The 26,313-nt window shown below is 40.6% G+C and overlaps 3 protein-coding genes across 7 annotated transcripts in view; 1 reads left to right on the top strand and 2 right to left on the bottom strand.

Annotated features, from left to right (window-relative positions):
• Positions 1-7,092, bottom strand: part of dnah1 (dynein, axonemal, heavy chain 1) — a 30,297-nt gene extending 23,205 nt beyond the window's left edge. The window contains exons 1-17 of the mRNA XM_019358667.2: positions 6,963-7,092; positions 6,368-6,535; positions 6,212-6,263; positions 5,890-6,073; positions 5,535-5,673; positions 5,285-5,417; positions 4,592-4,756; positions 4,222-4,471; positions 3,982-4,139; positions 3,660-3,871; positions 2,717-3,015; positions 2,424-2,574; positions 1,198-1,394; positions 820-1,042; positions 534-653; positions 361-443; positions 128-269 (exon numbers count right to left, since the gene is read on the bottom strand). Coding sequence (XP_019214212.1) covers positions 128-269; positions 361-443; positions 534-653; positions 820-1,042; positions 1,198-1,394; positions 2,424-2,574; positions 2,717-3,015; positions 3,660-3,871; positions 3,982-4,139; positions 4,222-4,471; positions 4,592-4,756; positions 5,285-5,417; positions 5,535-5,673; positions 5,890-6,073; positions 6,212-6,263; positions 6,368-6,535; positions 6,963-6,965 — 2,679 coding nt within the window. The 5' untranslated portion in view covers positions 6,966-7,092. The remainder of the gene's footprint in view (positions 1-127; positions 270-360; positions 444-533; positions 654-819; positions 1,043-1,197; positions 1,395-2,423; positions 2,575-2,716; positions 3,016-3,659; positions 3,872-3,981; positions 4,140-4,221; positions 4,472-4,591; positions 4,757-5,284; positions 5,418-5,534; positions 5,674-5,889; positions 6,074-6,211; positions 6,264-6,367; positions 6,536-6,962) is intronic.
• si:dkey-202e22.2 (netrin-4) lies at positions 7,090-21,837 on the top strand. Of its 5 annotated transcripts, XM_005450232.2 has the most exons (11): positions 7,090-7,147; positions 16,735-16,862; positions 16,936-17,225; positions 17,302-17,622; positions 17,868-17,994; positions 18,464-18,652; positions 18,818-19,034; positions 19,118-19,245; positions 19,338-19,406; positions 19,522-19,692; positions 20,488-21,837. In XM_005450232.2, exons 3-11 carry the CDS (start codon positions 16,968-16,970, stop codon positions 20,622-20,624), a joined length of 1,617 nt encoding a protein of 538 aa, XP_005450289.1. In that variant the 5' UTR covers positions 7,090-7,147; positions 16,735-16,862; positions 16,936-16,967; the 3' UTR covers positions 20,625-21,837. The 5 variants fall into 5 exon arrangements, with proteins under 5 accessions (XP_005450289.1, XP_019214213.1, XP_019214214.1 ...); XM_019358668.2 differs by having other exon boundaries at positions 16,735-17,225; XM_019358669.2 differs by having other exon boundaries at positions 7,103-7,156; positions 16,735-17,225.
• A 29-nt stretch (positions 21,838-21,866) lies between these two features.
• Positions 21,867-25,148, bottom strand: LOC100704237 (mitochondrial intermembrane space import and assembly protein 40). Its single transcript, XM_003442665.5, has 3 exons — positions 24,949-25,148; positions 24,349-24,447; positions 21,867-22,783 (listed from the first exon to the last, which is right to left on the bottom strand). Exons 1-3 carry the CDS (start codon positions 24,968-24,970, stop codon positions 22,452-22,454), a joined length of 453 nt encoding a protein of 150 aa, XP_003442713.1. The 5' UTR covers positions 24,971-25,148; the 3' UTR covers positions 21,867-22,451.
• Positions 25,149-26,313: the final 1,165 nt, after the last annotated feature.

Here is a 26,313-nt window from a genome sequence, read left to right as displayed (position 1 = left end):
ACTCCCTTTTAACAGGAAGAAACCTCCAGCTAAAAGTCTGTAAAGGTTCTCAGTCATCCAGGTCATCGTAGTCTAAGGAGCTTGAAAAGAAAAGCTAAAAGTCAAAAATATAGTCAATTGAGTCGACCTGTAGATTGTCTAAATGCTCCTCAAAGTTGCTCTGCTCAGTTAGATGGATCTTGCGGAAGCACTCCTCATCCTCCAAGTGCTGGGTGGCTACTGCTTCCATTTGGTTGATTATCTTTTGTGGCCATGCAATGGCTCTCCACCTGCACAGATAAGCCACTATAAATCTCACAAAGTCTCCTACAAGGTATCTAAAACAAATTCCCTTTTAACTAATGTTAATCATACACTTACTTTTTGTTGACATCATTGTCTGAAAGAGAGTGGAAAAATTCTTCTATGAGCTCGTAGTCTGACAATGTCTTGGCAAGACGTTCCTGTTTGCAGATTAGAAAAAGAAGGATGGATTCATAAAGTAATTCTTAATTTAATATGTACTACAGAAACACCCACTTCACCCATTCAACCTTGTAACTCTTAAGCTGTTCTGGGATTTGTTTCATCCACTGCCTCTTTTCACTCAGTTCCTCGATGCCAAGGGGTTTCTCACATAGCTTTCTGTTAATAATTTCACATTCTTCACATGCCTACACATAAAAAAAATAACCAAAATTTAAGAGAAAAACAAGAAAAATGTCATTTCAAGCTGAATTTAATGTAGGATGTCTTTAAAAAATAAAGACATGAATAAAGAAATGACAATTAAAGTTATTATTATTCATGTTCTCAATAGAAGAAAATATTTAGCCTTACCTGGTCAACCTGAATGCGTAGCTTGAGAGCAAGGTGGTCGAGTAGTGCCGTGGCTAACTCCTTTCTTTTTTCTGAGAGAGACTTACGTACCCGGTCAACACAAACATGAAATGGGCCAATCACTAGGGAGGATGGCAAGGACTGTTCAATTATTTTCTTTTCTTTGAGGTGCTGCTGCACCTCTTTTTTCAGTTCTTGGGATGTCATTTCTGCATCACAAGATCTGGTAGCCAAATGATGGGGACATGAGAGAAACAAAGAAACAAGAAAAGCACGAGTTCATTCAGTAAGGAACACATCCTAAATAGGCCACATATCCAACAGACCCACATCTCACACTTGTGAAAAGTGGGCACGTCACTTCAAACACAGACTTACGTGAGAATGTAAGCTTGTATGTCCAAATTGTGGAGCTCTAAGTACTTCTCATATTCAGCAGCATAAGCCCTGAGAGGGATGGTTGCTTGTATTAGAACATCACGGATCTTCTCCCTCAGCTCGGTTATTTGTGGTTCCTCCAAATGCACTGACTCAAGTAAAGGCTCCCCAACCATAAATAACTTCTGCAACACAAACTGGTACAGGCACAAGCAAAATTATTCAAATATCAGTGTCACTTTCAAAATTCATCGTTATAAGAGTATATACCCCTCATTTCATTGAATTTTACTTCCAAGGAGCCAGACCTTCTTCTGATTTTCCAAAGTAGTATTGAGCAATAGTTATCCAGGCTTTCTGAAGGTCTTTCAATGTTCTTTGGACATTGGCCGCTTTTTTTTCAGTTTTTCTTTCAGTGTTAGTACTTATTTTCAGAGAATAATTCAAACATAAAAACGGCGCCTAACTCAAAGGATGCAAAGATCCACTTTTAAATTGTATCTTTAGGCATTTATTGTCACAAGTTAAATCAATGAAAAAGTTGGACAAAAAAAACGGTAGGCCTAAAACTCTATCTCCAGCAGATAAACAGTATCTGAAAGTCTTGTAATGTAGAAATAGGTAAAAATACAACAAAGATCTGACACAGGACCTGAGAAATATATCTGGCTCTTGAGTTAATCCATCTAGCTTCATCAGAAATGGTCTAAGTTGAAGGGTGGTTGTCAAGTAACCAAGCTTATGGAAGGGAAACAGGGAGAAAAGGCTGAGGCATGCTGAATTATACAAGAACTGGACTGAAAATCAACAGGCCATACGGAGCGAGTGTCCATCTGTAAGACACAGTGGAGGCTCTGTCATGAAACGAAAGGCAGCCCACATCCAAGGAGCTTTGAATGTCCTTGAAGAAGCCTGGAAAACTATTCCTGAACACTACTTAAAAAAATTGCAAGAACGCTTTTCTAAGAGAGTGCAGACTGTGCAGGAGAATCAAGGTGGTCATAGTAAATACTAATCTTCGAGCTCCTTAGAACTACACAAGTTCTCTGTTTTTGTCTTATATACTTTAATTCCATCTATGCCTGAATGTTTCCGTCCAATTTTTCCTAGTAAAAATTGACAAAAAGAGAGACTACTTAAACCTTTTTTTCAAAGTACTGTATTTTGAAGCCTCATTGGATTCTCATTTGTAATGTATGCCGTATTACTCAGGAGATTTTATTTACCCTATTAAGCAGAGGCACACTACATGTGCAAATAATGCTGTTATCAAACAGGTTCACTGTAGATGCTGAAAAATTCTCCAAGGGGGTGCTGTAATGAACCCCACTCTCATCCAGAACCAGGTCCACCAGGAAAATAGGATTCTTCTTTGGCCTAGACATGGATAATTGTTATATTACAGACATAAATAATTATTATTTTAAGTAGAGTAATCAGTTGTATTTCTTTCATTATTACAAACTCCAAAAAATGGGAAAAGGAAAAGAGAAAGTTGTGCAAATGCATTTTATCCTACTTGTAGTGGCTATTGATTAGGTCATTCCCCCAGACGAAGTCCTGAGGACACATCAGGACATTGTGGCAGGCATCCATCACAAACTTGGTCAGGCTGACCAGTGAGTTGTTCACAAGGACCCGGAGGGAGTCCTGCATGTTGTAATGCACCAGATTGAGGAGTTTAGACAGCTTGGAAATCTTGTGAGTCTCCCAGCAAGTCTCATTTATGTCGTACGTTCCCTTGCCCATGTTTGCAAGGTTGTACCGGATGCTGTTGCACAGTGTGCTTGTCCAGGTCTCTCTAAGACAGAGGGTTATCTGGAAGGAAGAAGAGGAGGTTAGATTAAGATCTTTATATTGGTAAACTTGTAGTAACAAAATTAATATTCTCCTATGTGCTTATTAAGTAACTACAGACCCTATCTTGTTTACATGGCTAAGACGTATGTTTTTGTTTGACTGTTCTTAAGTCAGAACAAAAAAGGGATATGAAAACATTTAGCCAGATTTGCTGGAGCAAACTCATTTCTGGTGTAAAAACAAAGTACTGTTGAAATTTGAAAAGATCACGCAGTGGCAAAATTGGGTGTAAGAGGTGAAAAGTCTGAGATTATTGCAACTAACTCTGTTGCACATGGATGTCTGGGAGTTTTTTTCTTAAGGCCCAAAACACAGAGAATATCTAAATCAAGTATGAAAATTGATTTACTAACACGTGCAACTCATTGTTTATTGCTATTTGTGCCAATATTTAACATTGAATCTGAAACTTTTTTTGCACTTGATAGTGAAATGAACTGTCTGTGCTTTGCAAACAGCACAACTTTTGTAAATTACCCATAAAAATGACCACAGCTATCAGCACTATTTGGGGATTGCACTCACAGGTTAATTTGCCCTATTTAGTAAACCTGGCCTGTAAACACAGGTTTTTACCTGATACTCTCTCAGTGCAACAGTACCTGAGTATGCGTCTGAGACTGGTCAAGTTCAAATTGATCCAATGGAAGTGGTTTACCCAACATCAAGTTGAACAGCCTCATGTTTTCTACTTTTTTGCACTCATGCCACATTTCAGAAAGCACACAGATCAGCTCTGGCCTAGTTCGCATGGACCTGAAAATAAATGCAGCTCGATTCGCCTCATAAGCAGAGTAAGGAACCGGAACACACCCTGCATAAATAAAACACAACAGTGTTTTGATTATGAAGGTGTTAGCAGATGCTACATTTCCTTAATTATGACCTGAGTGACCAAGGAGTGCATAAGGCTAAATATCTTACCTTTTGAGGGCACATACTCAGGGTCCTTCTGTGGCAGGGTGATATGTGAAAAGTCTTCAGGGTAGCTCTTCACTACTTTGTTGAAAATCAAGCGGTTCATTGTCCAGTCATAATTCAGTCTGACTTCCATCTCCAAGTCTGTAACACACTTCTCTAAACTGCACACACAATATTGCATTTATTTATCCTGTTAGTAAAAAAGCAGATCATACAGAATTAATAAGACAGGATATCACTCACTTTTTCAGCTTAAGACCAGGAGCTGATAGGGCACGTTGTTTGATACTCTGGAGACTGTCAGTACTGAGAGATGGTGTTTTCCTCCAGATGGGCATGCAGTCCACTGAATAGTGGTACATAATAAGCACCTCTGCTTCCTTTCTGTAGCGCAGGGCAAACTGGACTCGCTCAACAAAGACACGTGGGTCTTCAGCACAAAATAACAGTCTGATCCTGGGTACCCAGTACCTTCTGCCTGCTATTAAAGAGTCTGTTTTGATGCAGAAAGAGGGTGACAGATCAATGGTCAGTAACAGCAGAGAGAGGGATGAAGAAAAAGCTATGAGACAACACTCTAGAGTTACAACAGTTTAAAGACATTTAAACCAACCAGGGGATTTACTCTGCTTATGCTCTTCATTTATATCAGGACTTCCTTTTTTATCTGTCTGGTGGACCTTCTCTACCAAATACTGACGTTTGTCTTTACAGTAATCAAGAATTCCAACTAAATGCCAGCTGTACTTCGGAGGTGCGCTTGCGCTTGCAGACTCATCTGCAAAAGAACAGAAAAGAGGGATTTAATAACACATTACTATATTTATTTCTAAATTCACTGGTTGTATTGTTGTATGGCCACTTATAAATTGCTTCTCATTACCTTTTAATGAATATCTTAAATTAATCCAAAAAAAGGATTAAAAGGAACAAAAACTGCCAAAAAACTTGAGCACCATACATTGTTGAAGTAACATAACTGCAGTTTACAGATAAAGACACAATCAGTAATGATCGTGCCCCCATCCGCTCTTATTAATAAATATTATTTATTATGGCATAAATAATTATGGCATTAATAAATATCCTAAGTATCTTGTATCAGAAATGTTATTCTTGCATTTGTAACAAACACCATTTGAAAACCGGCTGAAGATTCATTGAGTCACTGATTTTAAATTGACCTCTGCCTACATAGATCTACAGACATTAGGAGGCCAAGCTCCAACTCCAAGCGCAGCACCCAATACAGCAATGTACACATGTACATACATGTACATACATGTACATATCTGTGATACTTTACCATTTGCAATTTCATCATCTGTAGGTAGCAGGGCTTTTCCAGGAATAGGTTTTCGGTCAGGCGATCCATCGGCATTGCCCAAAGCAAGCCAGTCTTCTGGAGTCCGGCAGTCATATTCCTCATTGTCAAATAACTCAATAAAAAACATGGGAAAGTTTGGTGTATAACATTATATATAAATATGGAAAGTATTGTAATGAGAAAAAAAGGTCTAAAAAGAGAGGGACTTGATTGGACAGATGTGACTCACCTCCAGTGGGAGGAACAGCGAAACAGGACCGTCTGGTGTGGTGTTATTTTTCAATGGTGTTGGCAATAAGAGATCAGAATCTATGCCGTTTTCTGCCAGGAGCTCTTCAACATGTAAATTTAAGTATTCTCTTCGACATCTGTTAGCAACACAGTATAAAAAGGCAAAGTTCACAGCAGTACTTTGAAATAAAACAACTTAATGACTCCACTAAAAGCTGCTGTACAATAAAGGAAAAATGAGCATGTATTGCACGCTATATGAGACGTGACCACTGAATCTGGTCTTACAGTATTCAAAATAACCATGACTACAGCAGCAGATGCCATGTGTAGTACACAAAAATAGTACACACCTCTCTATCGCTAATTTGCGGGGGATGGAGCCAGGACGGGTTTTGTAGGGTAGTTGGACTTTGGGTTTATCTCCACCTCGGCAAAAGTATGGATTCTCCGAGAAGAATGAATTATGTTGTACATGTGGTACAAGGTAATCCTCCGCAGCCCACCTGGGCCGATGAGGTGGAGTCTTGGCGACTGCTTTTGAAGTAAACAGAAGTCAGATTTTACAGATAGCACAAAATGTTTTGGGTTTTTTTCCCTAGGAGATTTAAAAAAATAAATGCAACAATAAAATATCAGATGTCTAAAAATGTCATGTCATACAGCACTACTCACCCTCCCATGAGTTATGACCAAATTTCAGCATGGACTGAGGCTCTGACACCTGCTGGGCATAGGTGTACAAGCCGCATACATATAAGCAATCACTCAAGAGTTTCTCATTAGAGCAACAACAATCAATCATTTTAGAGGAATCAGAGGAGCTTTTACCTGGAATTTTAATGTCGAGATTGTCTCAGAGAATATTCCCCTCTGATCTCTCATAGAGCCTTTCCCCACTTTGAAGAAATTGTATTTCTGACGAGTTGAAGGCTTGTGCTCTGGAGGATCTCTGGGTGGATGAGGTATCCCAGAACCAGGAAATCCTGTGTTCTCACTCTTTCAAGCAGGATTTTTAAAAAGTGTATGTGTGAGCAATGACAGCTGGGTTTAGTCATCTACTTCTTCAATGATATGCTTTAACGAATATTAAATGTCGGGTGATTAAAATGTGTATGAAAAGTTGACGCTTTATATGTTGCACATATAGGTTTATACACGCGTTACTAAAGTGGATAATATTACAAAATGTAAAAGGGAAACTAGACATTACTTAACGCTGAATACACGATGTACGTTAAACCTTTTTTTTTTTTTGCCCGACTTCAGCTGGAGGTAGTCTTTTAACCCACAGGGTGTTAAACATACGCCGGGTGCTTAGCCTTAGCATTCAGCCTTTGTGATTGGCTTTGCTGAACACAATTAACGAGTAGCATTTGATAATTTAACTCTGTAAGCAAAAGGGGAAAAAGTAAGTACGACATACCATATTTTTTAATTCAGTTGCAAGCTGTTACAGGTCTTTTGTGTGTCCCACACATAGCTGAAGCTGAACTCTAGAGATAAATCTTAGTTTCTAAGTGGTACTGTTAGACGCGGTAACGGTTGTCATGGGGACGAAGATGATGGTAGTTAGTAGTGGAGAAACAGCTGTCCTCTCCCAGCTGTAGGGTAAGCAAGGTTGTTACACTTTTTTTTATTTCAACCATCACAACCTAGAAAGTATTTGTGCGGACATTTTGAAACAAAGTACTCTTATTTATCCCCTTGTTGTCTCTTGTTTCCAAACCATCTCAGTCTAGGACAAACACAGTATTTGTGTGGGACAAAGTGGGATACCTTCCAATAATGCTGGGTGGTAGTCAGATATATTTGAATGTAACTTTTCCAACACAAAGTAAATAAGAATAAAGGGAAACTGAAGTCTTTATATACTCTCAGATTCTCTGTTATTTCAGCTATTCTGCATGGTAACAGTCTTTGGGATGTGTCTATAAGTTGGCAAATCTTTTTAAGCCATATTTGACAACTTAAGCGGTGTTTAGCCTGTTACGTCACACATACTGTGCCACTTTATGCTATTTTGTTTAACACTATACTCTCTCCTGTGACACACTGAAAAAAAAATTTCTCAGTATATACTGCTGCTTCATTTTCTTTGCGGTAGTTTTCATCATATTCAGCAAAATCTGCAAAGCTTTATGTAACTTTAGAGTTATTTCCCCATAATAAAAAGCCTTCCCTTCACATGTGTTGGGTAGAAAAGCGCATGTCCTGTCGAGCCAGTCAGAATGTGGGACATTGTCTCAAGATGTGGGCCAGGGGGACAAGGAATAAAATACTGAGTAGATGCGATGTGCAGGTGAATTGTGACATTAATAGCGCAGAATTTAAAAAATGAGCCCACGTCACAAAAATATGCATCTTTAACCAGTGTGTTATGGATACACCAACACATCGACATCTTTCACCTAGATCATAAAGCACTCAGCTGTTCCCATAATATATTAGGCTAAAGGAAGAACAATGTTAATTTTCCCCTATAATTTTGTTGGGCTTTCTTAGAGACCCTATGTCGTGAACAAAAAGACTATCTGTTATCCATTTAATCTAACCTGCAGTAGCGACAGATGCATGTATGTCTTCCAGGTGTGAGTCTCTTCCTGGGTCAGAGTACACATCTGCTAACCCTTTCTTTAGGTTTCCAAAAGTCTCACATATTGCAGAAGTTATCTGTGGCTGATATAATGGAGAGAAGGAAGGTAGATGTGTTTTGTGTGCAGAAGACCAGGCGAAAGGGGAGCAAAGCCAGGACCACTGGATGTGGATTCAAATTGTGGAAGAGAAAGTTAAGAAAGAGTAGGGGTAATCGTAAAGGAAGAGTATGTGAAGGGTTTTGAGAAAGTGAAGATATAGGATTCTAAGTTTGAAGCTTAAACTTGAAGATATGATCTTGAATATTTTAATGCCCCACATCTTGGATATTAGTTAGAAGAGAGAGAGGAATTCTAAAGTAAGTTGGATGAAGTGGTAGAGTATATCTAGAAATGTGGAAGGACAGATAGTGGTGGAAGGAGGAACATAGGGTGGTATAAGGGAAGCGTTTTGTGTATCCTCTGTACAGAGGAAAGACGAAAAAGGAGATTGGTAGTGAAATGAAGAAGAGAAGAAAAGCAAGAGAGATGAAGAAAGTAGAGTACTGAAGGGTGAGCTGTATGGCAAAGAAAGACGTGGCAAAGGTAAGGCCTTACTGTGAGTTGTATGTGAGGATGGACACCGAGGAAGGAGAAGAGGATTAGACTTGGTTTTTCTTGGCCTGACTGAGGGATCGAGCTGGAAAGGCTCTGCTTTTCTGGCTGCTCTTAAAGAAAAAAGACAAAAAAAAGAGAAGCTGCTGCTTCTAGTAATAACGTTGAATGTAATGTCTGTGATGATAACCTAATGGAATGCAAATGGAACACACACTCGCCTGAGCCTAAATGTTCAATCTTCTCCTCTCACGGTGTAGGAGGTCAGTGTCATTGTAGCTGGGTTTGTGAGGCGATCTAAGTTACTGTACCCAGCTCTGTGAAGTTTATGTCAAAATTTGTTATGGTTGAGTGGAGACTCACTAATTTGATATGGGTGCCACACATATCTATCATTTAGGATGGGCTTGTTCAAATGTTTAGTTAGAAGTCTTTTTCTTCACTGTCCTAGCCTGAAAAGAGCTCCAAAATGATGATCTCACACAAAGAGGACATGAAAATAAAAAACTTCCCTAAGGAGCTAAACAACCCACATCTAATGGCATTATCATATCAGAGTGCTCTCAGCACTTAAATCATCCTGACCACAGCAGTTTATTAATGATTAACACATGCCAGAGCTATTGATTACATCAGCGAGGAGATCCGGCCTATAGAGGTTCCAAAGAAACCCACACAAGAACCACAAGTCTCTGATGAGGTGGTGGTCCTCGAAACAGAGCTGCCTACCAAAGTCTGGCTGACAGTATTGTAGCCATCTTTGGAGCCAGGAGCCCGCCATGGAAATGGGACTTGATTGGACAGATGTGGCCAGCAACTCTCGATGAGTGGAACTGATTAAACTCTAAAAAGCTTTGTTACAGCCTTGATCCACCCTGTATTCCTCGTTCTCTCCCAGGAGGCCTCCCTGCTAACTCCAGCAGCCTAGGAGCACAAGACTGACAAAAGAGATCAGCTGTTAAAAAGACATGAAGATGAGTCACTTACATAATCACCAGCAGGTATAATCTGTCTTCATCTCTACCACCTCCCTACTACACTGACAGTGCTGTCATGTTGGGAGCACTGTGCCTTTGCCAGTATATTTGCTATTTTACGCTAATGACATCAGCATGAGCTGCTAACTTTAGCTCCTCCTGTAGGCCAGATGTGGGTTGATAGGATCAAACACCACTTATTCCTCCTTCGCTGCCTCATTGTTGGGCAATTCAGGAAGGCCTTAATGGTTGCACAGATTCCCACATACCTCTTTTCTTATGGAGAAACCACAAATCCAACCACAAAAGTGGGCACACACCCCTGTTAGAGTGTGATTTATTTATTTATTTTTTCACATTTGCACACTTCAGTGGAAACATGCAAAACTATGCTATACACTCCCGGGGAAACATTCTTAAATGTCGTGAGAGTGTAGATAACAAATGCTTGTAAGAGATTATATATATTTGCATATTTAGACTCAGCAGCTCAAACCCCTGGAAACAGTGAGAATAATTGACACCTAGAACAAACATATGCATCACATTTCAAAGCCCTTTTTCTTATTTAAAGGGCATCTGATCTGAAAGATAACACCACACTGGTCAATGAATGTCACGAGTGTCAGTTGATAAAGGGAAAAAAAGCACCATGAGGGCATCAAATGTCGCATTAACATGACCGCACTTTGTGCCTGCGCATTTTACGAGGGCGAAGCCGATACGAGCCACACATGCATGACGCAGTACCCGTGCAGATTTCATTTTTGACATTGCCTGCTCCTATGAGGTACTGTTGTTTAACGGCGACCTTTGCACTTCGCTATGCATTGAAGTTGCCATCATGAGTTGGATGACTCACAGGTGGACTTGGTATGCCAGTAAAAACACTTTTAATGAGTTGAGAAGGGCCTCAAAGCAACAAAGCGGCCCAGAGCCTACAACTTATGTCCTGGGACCTGAAGCAGCTGCATTTGATTTTTCATTTTCCCCATTTCTAAGCATGACTTCTGAAGGGGGACGAAGTAAAAATACTCAAAGCTAAAAATCCATTTGGGTTTATTTAAGCACAAGCATTAGTTTTGTAACTGTTGCGGCTAACTTATCCCAAACTCCTAGAATTAGTGTTAATCACGTAACCCTGCTTCATTATGCTGCTTTCTTCATTTCGCTGTTTGCTATTTATGTCACATTTTCATGCCAAAGTATTTTTCTTTGAATTTACTGAAGCTGTTTGAAACATGTGTTTTATCTAACTGGGTGTGTAAATCTGAGCTGGAAGAACAAGAAGGCAGTGAATTGAATCCACAGCACATGTAGTGTGTTATTGTTGTAGAAAACCAGTGTGTGTGTGAGTGGGTGGGCAAAGTAAAAGGTTATCAAGTGACTGTGTCAGTGCTTGCATGCATGTGTTCGTGCATATGTTCATGTGTCAGAGTGACAGTGTGTTTATGTGAGTCACAAACATAAGGAAATAGTGAGTTTCTTAGTTGATTATCATAAACAGATATACCAAAAAAAATAAAAAATCAGAGACAAAAGATTAAGTGACAGTATTTAGAATGTGTACTTTCATGTGTGTATGTGTACAGTATACAGTTTCATCTATTAATAAGCCATCAACTTTCAACTGGTGCATTCCCAGCATGCTTGTTTAAAATCAGTAACGAATAGGAGGAGGAAAGCAGAATTATTCTTAAGATTAAGACAGATTTTTTTAGCACAGCTTTTCCAAATATCCTGGTTTTATTTTGGATGCTTACATTATTTTACTTTTCACACAGAAACAAAAACGGCCAGGGTTAAAATCATTAGCACACCCAGTGTTAATCATTAGTTCTGTGTCCTTTTTGCTGGATTACAGCCTGCAGCGGTTTGCTGTAGTTTTCAGCAAGTCTCACACGCGCCTCCTGAGCTCTCCTTTCTTTTTCTTTTTTCTTTTCTAAACTCTTGTTTAATTTGATCAAATGATATGCTTCCAATATGCTTTCTTAAGGTTGTCCTTAGCGTACTTTAGTCTGGCTTGAAGGTGTAACTTCTGCAGAATTGGAGGTCACCCATTACTGAGTTCTCTCTACGGTTCTCTGAGACTACAATTCTCAACTTGGCTAAGACATTCACTAGTGTTTAGCAGTTGTTTTGGGATCTTAAGACACATTTTCAAAACTGGCTAGAGATGAAATCTTTTGAAATCCTTTGCTTCCTACCTTTATCAGTCTTGTTCTGCACGGTGTGGCACTCTTTGAATTTCTTGATGATACTTGGAAACGCTGTGATAACTTTGTGTATCCACCTCCTGCTTTGTGAGCATTGGCAAATCTTTTTTCCCCTCAAGTCTAAAGTGATTTCTTTTGTTTTTGGCATGATTATTTCTTAAATGACAGCTTAAACCTTTGCTGATGTTTTTATACTGTGTGTAAATTGGAGATAACCCTCAGTTTAAACTTGATTTGAGCATCACAAAGTTAAAGCATATCGCCAGATATGCATAAAGCGCTGCTACAGCTGCAGCAGCGCTTTATGCTGTGGCTCAATAAAAAGGTCCGTTTTTCAGGAAGCTAATACGACAGGCTTTGGCAATATTTGTTTGTTCTTTCTGAAATATTTCTGTTATTGTGTCAAGCAGAAATGATTTCTGCTTCTAAGGAAAATGAGTATGTTTAGAAATGCTATGCTGAAAAATTCCTTGCACTGTTGAAAAAGTATTTGGAAAATTTTAAACAAAAACATAAAATTTCACAGGGAGGCTAATTTTCCCATTTTCTCTGTATACAGGACCAGGTCTGGATTGTTTCAATTAAGGTTACACATATGTAAGATTATCACCATAACTCTTCTGTGAGCAAACACTCACAAATCCACCCATGAGTTCACAGATGCACACATTATTGTTTTGGCAGTGTGCCCCTGGGCTTCCCAGAGGACATTATTTGTCATTCTGCCTCATCTGGCGTCTATCATTTTCTGGCCTGACAACTTAATCTGTGTCATTCATTCTCTCACATCAAAGAGGCACAGTGTAATCTAAACCTATGATGCTGGAACGTAAGCATGCACATCGTCTCACACACACGCAAAGTAGATGTGCAAATGTACAAGTTAGCAGTCTTCCTGTAAGCTGTCTGTGTGCTTGATTAATGTCAATGTGCGACATGAGAACTGTTACAATAAACACCAGTAAGGATGTCTCTTTGAAAGCTTTCCACACTGGTTATCAGTGACTTGGTCCTGCAATCCTGGGGACATACGCCACTCATTTCTCCATTATATTTAAACCATAGATCTTTCAACTACATTTCAACTGATGTTTTCAGGATAAAGTATTTAAAAGATGTTGATTGTTAGTAGCTATCTAGCCTATTTAGTTCATCTTGAAAAACCTAGAAAAGAAAAGAAATCTGACTCAAAGTTAAAAAAAATGTCAACATGCCAATTAATTCTAACCCGAGTGCTTAACTCAAGCACACCATGGCTTTTAATGGGTGCCCCTGTGGCCAGTGGATAACGTCATATGAAATCCTACCGTGTGTTGCCATAGCAAAATGTCCACAACAAAATGGAGATGTTTTAAATTAGGTTGGGAAAAAAAAAGTCAAAGCGAATGAAAGCGCGATCGTGTCAGCCTCGGAGGCCCATGTGCAGTAAAGTCATGTAAGGAAGGAGCTTAATCCTCTTCATCCCTGGAGATACAAATGAGCTGACATGTAGATCACAAATAAAGCATGAAGGGAGAAGGAGATGCAGAAGTGTGGACTACATGTGTTTGACACACACATGTATGAACAGCCTGGACAAACACTAAGGGTGGGAGGTGGGGGTCCCTGTTCCTCTGACCCTGGCTGTCTAACCCCACCGGCCCCCATTAAGCCCTGTAAATGAGAGAAAGAGGAGCAATTAGAGGAGCAGTCATGGGGCAGGTAGGAGATCCCCCTGACCCTTTCAGGCTGGTATTTGACCTCTCACAGCTGGGAGCTTTGATGAAGATACATCTTGAACATTGAGAGAATGTATTTGCTTGGAAAAAAGAGTGCAGCACATGTTGGAAACAGTGGATTCGATTAATTTGTTCTTTTCTAAATTATTTTTTAAATATGTTCACACTTTACTATTCATCCTACCAACAAACATACCCCCCCAAAAAACCATCTCAGATGGATGTCACTTCATTTATATATGTTGTAAATTTCTTCGTTCACTCTTTCATCTCTCTTTCCTCTTGCTTTCCACTCTAAGAGCAGCTCGTGGCTGGCGGGCCTGTACACAATAAAGCCTGAGAGGCTGGCCTACATCCACATCACACATCTCACGGTTTCTCCTTTCGTTTCACTCCAGCAGTGCACTACATGCTAAGAATAGTTTTATGGGAGATTAGGGCAATGCCATTTATGAGGGATTTGCTGTTATCTGGTAATGCTGGAGACACACAGGCAAGCTGTAGTTTATGACTGCTTTAGCCCAATTTAGAGTCGGTTCTGCATTAACGGCACACATGCAGTTGATTTCACATCTTTTCACAGGTGTCTGTGTGGATTTGTGCATTTAAGTAGGACGGGTAATGGATATAGCATAGAGCCAAATCATTGCTGTGGTTCAGCTGGATCTAGCACAAGTTCTTATTGCATCTGAGTGTTATCATTTTGAAAAAGGCTCTAAAATTGTAGGTTTGAGGTAAAGGTTTGCAGCGGAGCTATAAAACATTTTAAAGAGCAAAAAGCAATCACCCCTGCAAGTAAATTGCATTTAACTGCTCATTTTGGCTTTAAAATTCAAAACACATTGGTGGGGGTCTGCACTGTTTTAATGGCTAGAAGTATTTATTGCAATGCAGTGGCTCCCAGTTTAAAATATCACACACAGTCAGGTGGGCTAGGAAAACTCTGTCAGTTATTTTGAGGGACACAGATGAAGCAGGCACAGATTTTCTCATGGATAATAACTTCCTGTGAAATTTGGTGTTCATAGTTGACTTTGCATTAACAAATTTAAATAGATTTTTTTTATATCCATATTGAGTAAGCTCTCTATATTTGTATTAAAAGAGAAATACATTCTTAAATGTAAATAAATTATCATAAATAATGTCTTCTCGAATATTCTAAATCCACACATAAAGGACAGGAAATGCGCTTTCAAGGATTATTATTTATTGTAGAGGTAAAATGAAAATTAACTGTAATTTTCCTGAAGGTAACAAAAATAATACATCATGGCTGGTCCATGCTAATCTTTCTAATTCCATTTTTTAACTTCACACAAAACGAGGCTGGCAGTCCTGTAAACACTTTCTATGTAACTGGGGACGTTTATGGAAACCAATCCAATTCTGTGCGTCTATTCCAATTTTCCGAGCGCCCCTGTATTTGAAGTTAAGCCATAAAACTGAGGAGACATTGTGTTTATTGTCCCAATTTGTTGTGTGTATGTGCGCGCCAAGAAGAGAAAATGCATCAAGCTCAGCGAAGAACTGTACAGTATGTTTCCTGTGGTTGAAAATATTTTTTTAAGTACCACTATGTACCAGAACATGTGTTTATTATCCAGTGTTAAAAACGAAAAATGTCACTGTAATCTATCCAGGCAGCCGGTTTTTATAGAAGAATTGCCCTTTTCTTGTCCTTCTCATTTGCATGAACCTTCCTTTTGTTGCCATAATGTCCATCAAGTTGCAAATAACTGCACAAAGGAGTATTCTTGGCTCCCCACTCGGATTTCTTACCGCTACAGACTTCAAAGAGCATTGTGACTTGGAATTAATGCTGCTGAAAAACAAAGGGGCAGAAGCAGATAAAGTAATTAAATAGCCCTATTAAGGTTAGTGGGGGGACCTGGTTTAGCTCGTATGTTAGACTGACTGACATTGTAATCGCAGGTCCCTTCCCTAGAGCGCACGACGCACCACAATGTGGATAAAAGATTGGCAGATTCAAGTAAAATATGGGTGTTTTGTTTGTGTGTGCGTGTGGGTGGGTGGGTGGATGAGATCCATAAATAGAGCCCACACTCCTCTCTGTGCATAAATGCATGGAGCTTTGGCCGGTGCACACAGATGTCGGGTTGGATGGATATTCGTGGAAAGGTTTACTTGAGTTTATTTGCATTTTAGTTGGAGCAGTAGGACATGAAAGGTCTCTCACGTGCAAATTAGTAATATTTCGTTTTAAATTCGCTGCCGAAAGACTGACTTCTCATTTGGTGCACCTGAAACGCACAGTCCGCATCTGTTCGAGAGAGCCGTCCCTGACGATGAACTGAGCCTTAAGACGTCTGCACTGTTCCTGGAAGGACATCGAGGGGAAAAAAATTACTTACTCTTGGATTTATCTGGACACTTTGCGCATTGCGTAATTAGCCGAAGAAATGAGTTGGACTGTTAATTAGGGCACACATTATGTTGGGACCCACCTCTGCGGGGAAGCGTGTGACGCACCGTGCATGTTGTAAACACAGCAGGAACGAGGACAACGCTGTCTAATATGCTCGGGACACCTCGACATCTGATGCTGGTGGCGCTCGGTTGGCTATTTTTGGTTGTGACGCGCGGCAGCGAAGCAGGTGAGGCGCATCATCCGTTTGCAGTGATGCTCTTATTTCTAAAAAATCAGCAGCGACATTGTGCCCTCTATTTCGGGTTATGTTTTAAGTTACTGAGTCATTGTAAAGGATGTAAATTTCTATGACACTGAAGAACTCGCTGTGTTTTTATATCTTGTTCCAAATGTGAAGCAAAAGTCATGCTCGCTCCTGATGCATTTGTGTCCTTCCATTACATGTAACCCGAGTCTTAACGCTGTCCAGTCGGGGGGGGGGGCAGGACAGGATTCTGTGACAGCACAGCGGTCAGGCAAATTAAATATTCATGGAAAACGCAATGAGCAGCACTTTGGCTTTGTCCGCAATGCCATGTGTTGGAAAATGCACTGGCAGCACGGACATCGCCAGATCAAAAGAACGATCTGTAATCCTCAGTCATGGAATACACATTTTCCACAACTGTCTCACACTCTCACTGACTCTCATTCACCCTCTGCCTCAGTTTCTAGTTGCCTGGACCGTGCCTGTAGTCCACCCATAGGGAACCTGGCAAGTGGCAGGACCCTGTTCACCCTCTCGAACTGCTGTGGGAACGGCACATCCCAGCATCCTCTGTGTCCCCAACCTTCTGTGAGTCCTCAGGCCTGCTCTCAGGATCCTCACCCAGTTCTTCACATGACTGATGACCCTTTCTTGCATCCAGATACCTGGTGGGCATCAGGTGGAGGTAGAACCATGCAGGAGCAGCAGGATGAGATACGTTTAGACCTGGAAACAAAATTCTATCTTACTCACCTGGTTTTGGTGTTCAAGTCACCGCGGCCTGCTGCCATGGCCATTGAACGCTCAGTGGACTTTGGAAAGACGTGGGAAGCTGTAAAGGTTTTTGCGTATAATTGCAGTGTAGAATTCGGTTTGCCTGATGACTTTGATCAGCCAGGGTCACCATGTACATCCCGCTATACTGATGCTGCACCCTGCACGGGCGGAGAGGTAGAGGATATTTGGATATAATGCATTGTGCAAATGTTTCATTCAGTGCAGTTTAAAGCTATGTTTCTCCTCCTAGGTCATATTACGTACTCTAAACCCCAGCAGTGCTATGACACTCGACCCCTACAGTCCAGAGGCCCTCTCTCGCCTGACCATCACAAATCTCCGTGTCAGACTGCTAAAATCCCAGACCTGTCGCCCAACTCTGACCCCCCCAGGACGCTGGACAAGCTTCACATCCTCAGTCCGCACACCCCCATCCAGTTCAGAAAACTCTGCTTCAGCACCTTATGCTATTTATACTTTACTGGCAAGAGGCACCTGCCTGTGCCATGGGCATGCTGAGTATTGTGTACCACACAACAATGGAAACAAGGAAATAGAGGACAGTAACATGGTGAGCGTTTTATCCTGCATGTATTCATGCTTGTATCACAAAGAAAAGATAAAACACTGAAGTGAAAATGGTACAAAAATAATTCATTACACACTCAGAATATTGGTTTAAAGAGATTAGATTAGGTCACAGTTAAAGGTCCTTTAAATTTACACTTTAAATTACCAGCCTTGATATATTTTATGGTTCTTTGTACAGCAGGCATCTGTAACAAAATCAAATGTAGATGAAGATGTGTCTTACAGGTGTTTGGTAGGTGTCTCTGTACTCACCACACAGCTGGAGATCACTGTGATAAGTGCGCTCCGCTCTACAATGATAGACCTTGGAGGCCTGCCAATGGAAGCAGTGGGGAGGCCAACCCATGCCAGAGTAAGTGACCAACAGCAGCTCTGTACAGCTGTTATGTATGTGAGATGCCGTTTTGCTGACAAAGAAAAAAAAAAACGGAGTGGAGAGAAGATTTTAAAGCATGGGGGGAAAGATGTGAACTGTTAGAGGAGGAAGTGGTGGAATGCGGGTTGTCTACTAATTGCAGAGCTGGTGGTGCAAACCCCAACTCCTCCTGGCCAAGATCCTGGACCAAGCATTGCTCCAGATGGGAGGCTAGTAACATGCATAGTTATTTGTGTGTGAGTATGTATGAATAAGACAAGAAGCAATCGTGTTCACTTGCCTAAAAAAATTAATGCAGTCCAAACCTTTGAAATTAAATACACAGTTGAATGGCTTGGTTACTTTAATTTTAAATTGGACCATGCTAAGTGTGTTACCTGTTCACATTCTCTCATCTCTCTCATCCTTCTGATCGCTGTGACATCACACATCCTCACAACTAAAGAGTGTGAGTGCCATGGTCACGCAGCTACCTGCCACTTCTCTCAGCGGGCATGGCTTTCCTCTGGCAGACTCAGTGGGGGTGTGTGTGAGGACTGCCAGCACAACACAGCGGGGCGTAGATGCCATCGCTGTCGCTATGGCTACCACCGCCGCCCATCCCTGCCCCTCAGCTCCCCCCACACGTGCACACGTAAGAGTCACAAGGCAGAGGGGTGTTTTACTGTGGCTTTGGGTTGGCTGACATGTCTATAGCTGTTCTTAGTAAAAGAGATTCAAGATAGGGGAAGCTTACAAATGCTATAGCTCCATCTGCTGGCATTTTTCTAACTGTTTTTAACTAACTTTTGTCACTCAGGCTGCTGGTGTGATCCTCAGGGTTCTTTCCCTTCTCCACCTGGAAAGGAGGGACCCTGGTGCCACCCCAGGAGTGGCCAGTGCCACTGTAAATCTGGTGTAGGGGGCACAAGCTGCAGCCACTGCCTGCCTGGCTACTGGGGCTTTGGAGGGGAGGGATGCAAACCTTGCACATGCCCCCACCAATGTGATCCATTCACTGGCCAGTGTCTCCACAGGTAGATATTTTTCACTTATCAGACTAAATTTAATGGATGATGAGTAATTGGTAATAATCACATGCTTTATTCCACTTTTACAGCTACACAAATAAGCAAATGTTAAATGTGCCCATTGGTGGGAAAATACCTGATTTGGATCATTTGTTGCCAACTGAAGAAGAAGCACACTTGTCTCAGGAGCTCACAGTCTCTGCTCTGCATTACACAGGTGAAGTTAATCCGCATTATGACGAATAACGCTGGTTCAACCATTTTTCTTCTATGTAAATATACAGAGCATAACTCTGTTTCTATACACAGGGAAGTGTAGCTGTAAAGAGAAAAAGCTGAGAAGTGTATCTGAACTCTGCAAGACCAAACCTGATTATGGTAAGCAACAAAAGGTCCCGCCTTCACTTGATTAAAAAAAACATTACATAAATCTACAGTTTGGTTTAAGGTTCAGAATGATCTCTCTGTTTTCTTTCTTTGTGGCCTGTTACAGTCATCAAGGCCAATGTGTTGTCTGCTCATGACAAAGGCAGCCACGCAGAAGTTCATGTCAAAGTTCGCAAGGTCCTTCGATCAGGTCAGGTGGCGCTGCGCTTAGGAACCGCCAACATCTATCCTCTGTCCTGGACCAGCCGTGGCTGCACATGCCCCATATTAAACCCAGGTAAGAAATGTTTCAAGCATATCTTTAAAAGGCATCTGCAAAACCAACTCTTACCCACCATCAATAACAGTAAAGCAGGGATGTTAAACCTAGAAGACTCCAATACTTATACCAATACTAAGAATATGACTTATTGATATATAGAATTAAATTATGCTATTTGGCGATTAGACTCTGATGCCCCAATAACAGCAGAATGAAATTCCAGTGGTGATAGTCATTAGGGCAGGACGCCCAGAAGTCTAGACACTGATAGTGGTGGTGACGAAATGATGGAGGCTTGGATGAAGGGACTTGTGTGAGGCGGAGATGGCGAGGAGGTGGGTTGCACGAAGGAGTCCAGAGGGAAAATGAAAGATTTAAAGTATGCAGAGGGGAGGCTGACTGGTTTGAAGAAAGATGACTGGACTACAGCAACGATGTCAGCATTGAGTTTTACAGCGGTAGGAAGTGGAAGTGGTGTAATGAATAGACAAATGAGTGAATACAGATGTTCCTTATTATGCATAAGCTTCATAAACAATTAAATGACAGAAAATCTACCATTTATCACAATCTAATATAAAAATATGTTTGTTTGTTTTTTACATTTTTAAACAAATAAATAAAATTGGCCAATTAATTAACAAAATCTTTCTGCTTTATAATTACCATCTGGGCAATTCAAGCCCAAACTGTCATGCTGACAGATTTCTTTTATATGTGGCCCACTGAGTTTGCGATGCCTGCAATAAAAATACCCACGTTTTAGATTGAATCCATATACAGTATCGTTTTTTGTTTTTTTTCTCGCAGGTATGGAGTACCTGCTTGCAGGCAAAGAGGAGCCTGGAACGGGCCGTTTGCTCGTCACTATGCAGAGCATCGTGGTTCCATGGACACCTCGTGTAGGTCTGATTATATCAAACAGCCTGAGAAATGGATGCCGCTGATCCATATGATCTAAATATGAGGAGGAATGCAATCCAGAAGGATTTTACTAGATACTCATGAGTGAGTGACCAATTCAGATAGTGGACTGAAAATCCAAGGGTCAAACTTGTCCAGCTCGTTGAGGCTTCATAACTGAAGAGAAGCATCCAACATGTGGGCAAGAGAGTGAATGGATGTTAAAGTGGTCTGACTTAAGGTGCTGTACTTGATGTTAAAGACCTAATTTGTATAAATAGTTGATTTTATTTTTGCTTGTTTTTTTCCCCCTTATAGCCGGATTCATTTTGGATCTGGATACCTACTGCAAAAATACTTTGATTTGTTAAGCTAACAAATCTTCCTGTAATACTACATCTCCTTTTATGTAATTAGCAGAAAACCAAGTGTGAAATACTGCAATTAACATATAAACATCAAGCACTTCATCAGCTACATCTGCTCATATAGAAAATATTTCATCAGCCAATCACGTGGCTTGGACTCTGGATCTGCTGCAGTTTAAGCATAGCAGAGAGGAAGAAAGGTGATTTTAGTGACTCTGAACATGAGCCAGGTGGGCTTATCTGACGTGAACCCATGGCTCTATAATTCAGGGGTGTACTGTGTGTAGGAGGCTAATTATTGATACCTTTTAGTTCCATTTGAGCAAAATTCAAATGCCACAGCCTACTCGAGTAATGTTGTTGACCACCTGCACCCCCTTATCATTTCAGTTTACTCATCTTTTAATAGCTACTTTAAGCAGGACAACATGTCATGTTACAAAGTTCATATCTCAGCCTGCTTTCATGACAATCAGCTGAAGTAAGTGGGACAGAGGCCTGCAGAGTCACCAGAGTGCAGCCAAATGTGAATGTTGCGCTCACCAACCTGCAACAGCTGCGTAAAACTATGATGTCAATAAAAAACGCAAAACTCTGGGACACTGCCAGTACCTTGTTAAATCTGAGCATTGAAGAATGAGTGCAGCCGACTGTCTAATAAATATAAATGTTTATCCTACAAGAAGCTGGGACGCTGTCCTCTCTCTTTAGAATGAAAGTAAAATGGAGATTGAAAATGTCAGGCAATCATTTTAATTGGAAAAACCACGAGTGGTGACCACAGCATTCAACTGAAGACTCGTGATTGCATTAACACGACAAAAACATTAATGCATTCACAGGTGAATGTGACAGGCCAGATAGAAAACTAACAGAAGAGATGACCAAACTAACAGTTATAGATGGAGACTCAGTAGGTTTATACATGATGCCAACAAGTCAGAAACAGAACATCTAAAACAGCACAGATGTTTCAACAGCTTTCTTGTTGATTATTTCTGCTTTGGTCTCGAGTGGTGGAAAGCAAGTTGAAGTGCTGAAAAACTGTCTGAGGTAAAATAAAGCTGAGCGTCAGTCAAATCAAAAGATCTACCTGTGATTTCTTAGATGGACTAATATAAATGCTTAGTTATACTCCTACACAACTGACCTCGGGATACAGTTACAAATGCTGAAATTCTGACTGGCGTGAGAACAAGCAGCAAGTGATGTTTGCACTGCATAAAAATGAGCATTTCAGCTGATGTCCCTGAAGCAAATCACTTGGCCCACTGTCAATAATCAGATAATCTAATTAGGTTTTTTTTCCTAAGTGTTCAGCCAATGAACCAGCTCGTATTTGTGTACATGCTCTATGTCTCTCTGAAATTCTTCTCCTGACGGCCTGTCGATTTCCTGTGAGTGTCAGAACTGTATCAATAGTCCCTCTCTGAAGGCTTGAGGAGGAGAAGAGACCAATTGGAGCTCCTTTTGGACAAGTCTCTAACGCTGACCTAATCAACTCTAGCTGGCGGTCTGGCCGTCTGTAGGTGAGGTGCTGTCAGACGAAACAGCTGAGGTGACCGCAGTAGAGTCGCTCTCGGACGTTAAGGCAGCACTGTCAGACGGGGCGGTGGACTCGTCTTTGTCCTCCTCCTGGGGATAGAGCTCGGGGTACCTCTGCATGCACTCCTGCATGTTACGGAAATGGTCAATGCACTCGGAACCCTTCACTTCTTCCTTACTGTAGTGGAAGCACGAGAAGGCCTCCTTAAACTGAGAGCCGCACGGTCCACTGGCCATCCCGCCCAGACACGGGCAGTTCCAGTTTATGTCTCCATTTGGCAGGATGAGGCCTAAAGACACCAGAGCGTGGCAGGTTAGCAGAAAACCTTAAATGTTTAATGAAACTAAAGTAGTGGCATCCTGCACTACCAAGATCACCAAGAGAGATCTGGATGTGTAGCTGTTAGCGGACAGTATCACAAAAAACTGAGCCACACAGTGTCCAAGCCTAAAGGGTACTTTACTAATGAGTCACATACACACAGCCCTGATCTTTAACTGTTCATTACAAAATAACCTAAAGTAGATCTGACTGTTGCTTAATTAGTCACAGATATTTAGTGCTCAGGGAGGGTCCAATGTTCTTTATATGGGGTGGTCTTTAGAAAGAAACATTCCTGTGTTTATGGCATAAAAGTTTTCACAAAAATTATCTAAGAAATTAAAAAAAAAAAAAGAAAAAGAAAAGGGGGTACTGATAATTAATCAGTTTCTTCTTTAAAAATGAACGGTCTCTGGTTAATGTGAAGCATCTGTGTTTATGTGGTTTCCAGGCAACTAAACCTAGTACGCAACATAGCACAATGACATAAACATAAATCTATTTTTAATGACAACCCAGGTTTTTCTTTCATTGCCAACTGTTTCTTCAGTTCTTTTCAGTCACATCCATTAACTTTATAAAAATACAGTACTGTGCACAAGTCCTCAGTCACCTTCCAAATTCATATTTTGCACTGGAGATGCAACTTACTAAAAGATGTGGAAACATACATGGAAAAACAGCATCTAAGGGAAATTTAGAGTTTGTGGAATTCTAATGAGCTTAAAAGTGAATATTTGACTCAGCCACTTTTTTCACTTCATTAACAAACAGCTTCTTGACAGCGATCCTTCCACCGAGACCACTTCTGATGAAGCTTCAGTAACACCTGAAGGGCCAGATACATCTCTCGGGTCTTGTGTCAGGTCTTTGGAATTTTTGCTATTTCTTAAGGACATGACTTTCAGATACTGTTCATTTGCTCTAAAGAGGTTTTTAGGCCTGCCACTTCTTCTTTTGTCCTCCAATTGTCCAGTTTCCTTTCATTTTTTTTAAAGAACATACTAGTTCTTTTTTTAAACTATAATGAGTTATAAGTTACTGTTAAGTAGCATACAAAATAAAAGAATACAAAACCCTCTGAAAATGGTCAGGTACAAGGTCTAGACTGAAGATAAGTAGCAAAAGCTGTCAATTTCAAAAGAAAAACATTGAAACTGTGAGAACTATTGAACAAGACCACTTTAAAAAAAATACAAGAAATTTGTGTCCTTGGAAGAAAAATATAAAGATATGAGGGGTGGCTTAGAACTTGCACAGTATTATAATCATTAAATAAGAACAAGCTACTATCAGCTGCACCCTTATTCACAAGAACCTGCCACAGTGGGTAGATCCTTTAACATCATAAACCCTTCCTGATGTATCGCCACAGGGATTTGTGTCTCTTCTCATGAGATGAACCAGGGATCTTTCATTTGTCAGGAAAATGTGTAAACCACTACACCACTATGGAGAGCAAACAACAGCACATCAGCAAATAAATCAAATTATTCTTTTGGAAAGCACATTTATATAGTCTGAAAGACTAACCCTGTTCCTCGTATGGATCGTTGGGGTCATCCGCTACCAGCTCAGCGTTGCTGGGTGTCTCATGGTCTTCCTTTGTCACAAAGATGATGCGATCTTTACCTTAAATGAAAACAAGACATACACAAAAACACGAGGAAATGAGTTACTGGGTTTATGACTTTCATTTATAATCTTTCATTGCTGCAACAAATAGAAAGCTTGCTGACTGAAACAACTGGCTCCACTTTGAAAATTAACTGAGAAGATTATGTGCTGACTGAAGAACAATGACAGGTGAAAGTATGACAGTGACTGGCTTTTGATCTGCTGCTTGAAACTCATGGCAGCACCAAGAGCAACACTGCTAGCTGTTTAACAGCACCGCAGTCACTGTTTTACATGCACTTTACTGCAGTAATCACAACATTAAGTCAACAAGTACTGCAGTCTGTTTGAAAGCTGTGTTGGCTATAGCAGGAGGCTGGCCGGTTTCCTGACATACTGTATCAAACTGTAAGGTCTCGCTGGGTGTAGACGTTAGCCTAGCATGGTGGTGGTGGCTCGCTCGGTGACATTGCTCAGTCATGGAAGGAAAAATGAATGAAAGAAGATAAAAATTACCTTCCTCTCTGCAGTATGACATGTCTGTTGATGCTACGGCTCGTCGGGCCTCGTCCTCCGGGAGCAAAGGTGACTAGTGCGAGAAAGTGTATTCAGCAAATTAAACGATTTCATTTGACAGGCTACCCGGCGTCCAAACGCCTGACCTGACCACACGCGGGCGCGCAGTAATGACGTCACTCAAGTGGTCTGTAAACAATAGCGTTACAAAACAAGATTTAAAAGAAAGACTGGACAAGGAGGGGCATTTGTGGTGTCTCGGAAACGATGGCTAGAGAAAGGAGGGCAGAATTCCTCTTTCTTAAGTTAGAAAAATATTATGCAATACTGAATACAGTTACTCATTTAAGAATAGAAGAAGTGGTAACTGATCACCCGAAAATTATATCTAATTTCTGTTCATTTTATTATATATATATATAAAAAAAACTTTATACATCAAAATAGTGTGAGAGTGATGCTCTGGCTTTTCTAAACTCTTTACAAAACACTCCCAAACTTGAGCAGGAAGATAAGGAATTGTGTGGCGCCCCGTTATCACTAGAAATCATAGACTGTGTAAGACGGCTGAAAATAATAAATCATCGGGGACAGGTGGGCTTTCATCTCAGTTCTATAAATTATTTGCTCCCCAGTTATCTCCCTTTTTTTTATTACAACTGTTTAATGAATGGATATCAGTTGGTGCATTACCCTGGAGTATGACTCAAGGAGTGTTTACTCTCATTCCCAAACCTAAATAAGATTTGCGTTTAATTGACAGCTGGCGTCCGATGCGCTAATTAAATAATGATTACAAAATTTTGGCTCTTGTCTTTGCACAGAGAATCACATTGATGTTAGAACCAATAATTGATGAAGATCAACCTGGCTTTTTACCTAACAAACATATTTCCAGTAATATCAGATTTGCCTTGGATCTGTTGGATTACTCATACTTAATTCCAGATAACAGCTATATTCTGTTTTTAAATTTTTAGATAGGCCTTTGGCACAGGTATACACCAGTTTTTACACCATTTACTTAAAAAGCATGGCTTTGGAGACTTTTCTGCAACGCTATTAGTGTTATACAACAATGCCAACTTACGAGTCAGCTAGATTTAAAGTATTTGTGTTCAGCTGAGGACTCCCTGCACCTCTGTGGGTTTTACACACTGCCAGTTTAACTCAAATGTGGAGCAGGTATCTCAAACGAGAGTGACCTCTACAGGAAGTCACAAGTTACAGCACCCAATAATGCCCTACTCTAGATATAAACTTTTAACTACATAGTAACTCATTATCTACGTGTTGGTTGCTGTATCACTAACATGTGGTCAGAATAGTTGCTACTGTAAATAAAAACAACAACAACAACAAGAA

Source organism: Oreochromis niloticus, linkage group LG5 (assembly GCF_001858045.2).
Source record: "Oreochromis niloticus isolate F11D_XX linkage group LG5, O_niloticus_UMD_NMBU, whole genome shotgun sequence".
NCBI lineage: Eukaryota > Metazoa > Chordata > Actinopteri > Cichliformes > Cichlidae > Oreochromis > Oreochromis niloticus.
The sequence above is the reverse complement of the archived record's forward strand: the minus strand, read 5'-3'. Positions and strand labels throughout refer to the sequence as shown.

Coding starts and splice junctions, on each gene's coding strand:
- LOC100704237 (XM_003442665.5), bottom strand. CDS start 24,970: ATGTCATACTGCAGAGAGGAAG. Junction 24,448..24,948: donor GTCATACTGCAGAGAGGAAG/GTAATTTTTATC, acceptor TTTTCATTTAAG/GTAAAGATCGCATCATCTTT. Junction 22,784..24,348: donor CGATCCATACGAGGAACAGG/GTTAGTCTTTCA, acceptor TGGTGTCTTTAG/GCCTCATCCTGCCAAATGGA.
- si:dkey-202e22.2 (XM_003442747.5), top strand. CDS start 16,175: ATGCTCGGGACACCTCGACATCTGATGCTGGTGGCGCTCGGTTGGCTA. Junction 18,653..18,817: donor CTCCCCCCACACGTGCACAC/GTAAGAGTCACA, acceptor TTTGTCACTCAG/GCTGCTGGTGTGATCCTCAG. Junction 19,407..19,521: donor CAAGACCAAACCTGATTATG/GTAAGCAACAAA, acceptor GGCCTGTTACAG/TCATCAAGGCCAATGTGTTG.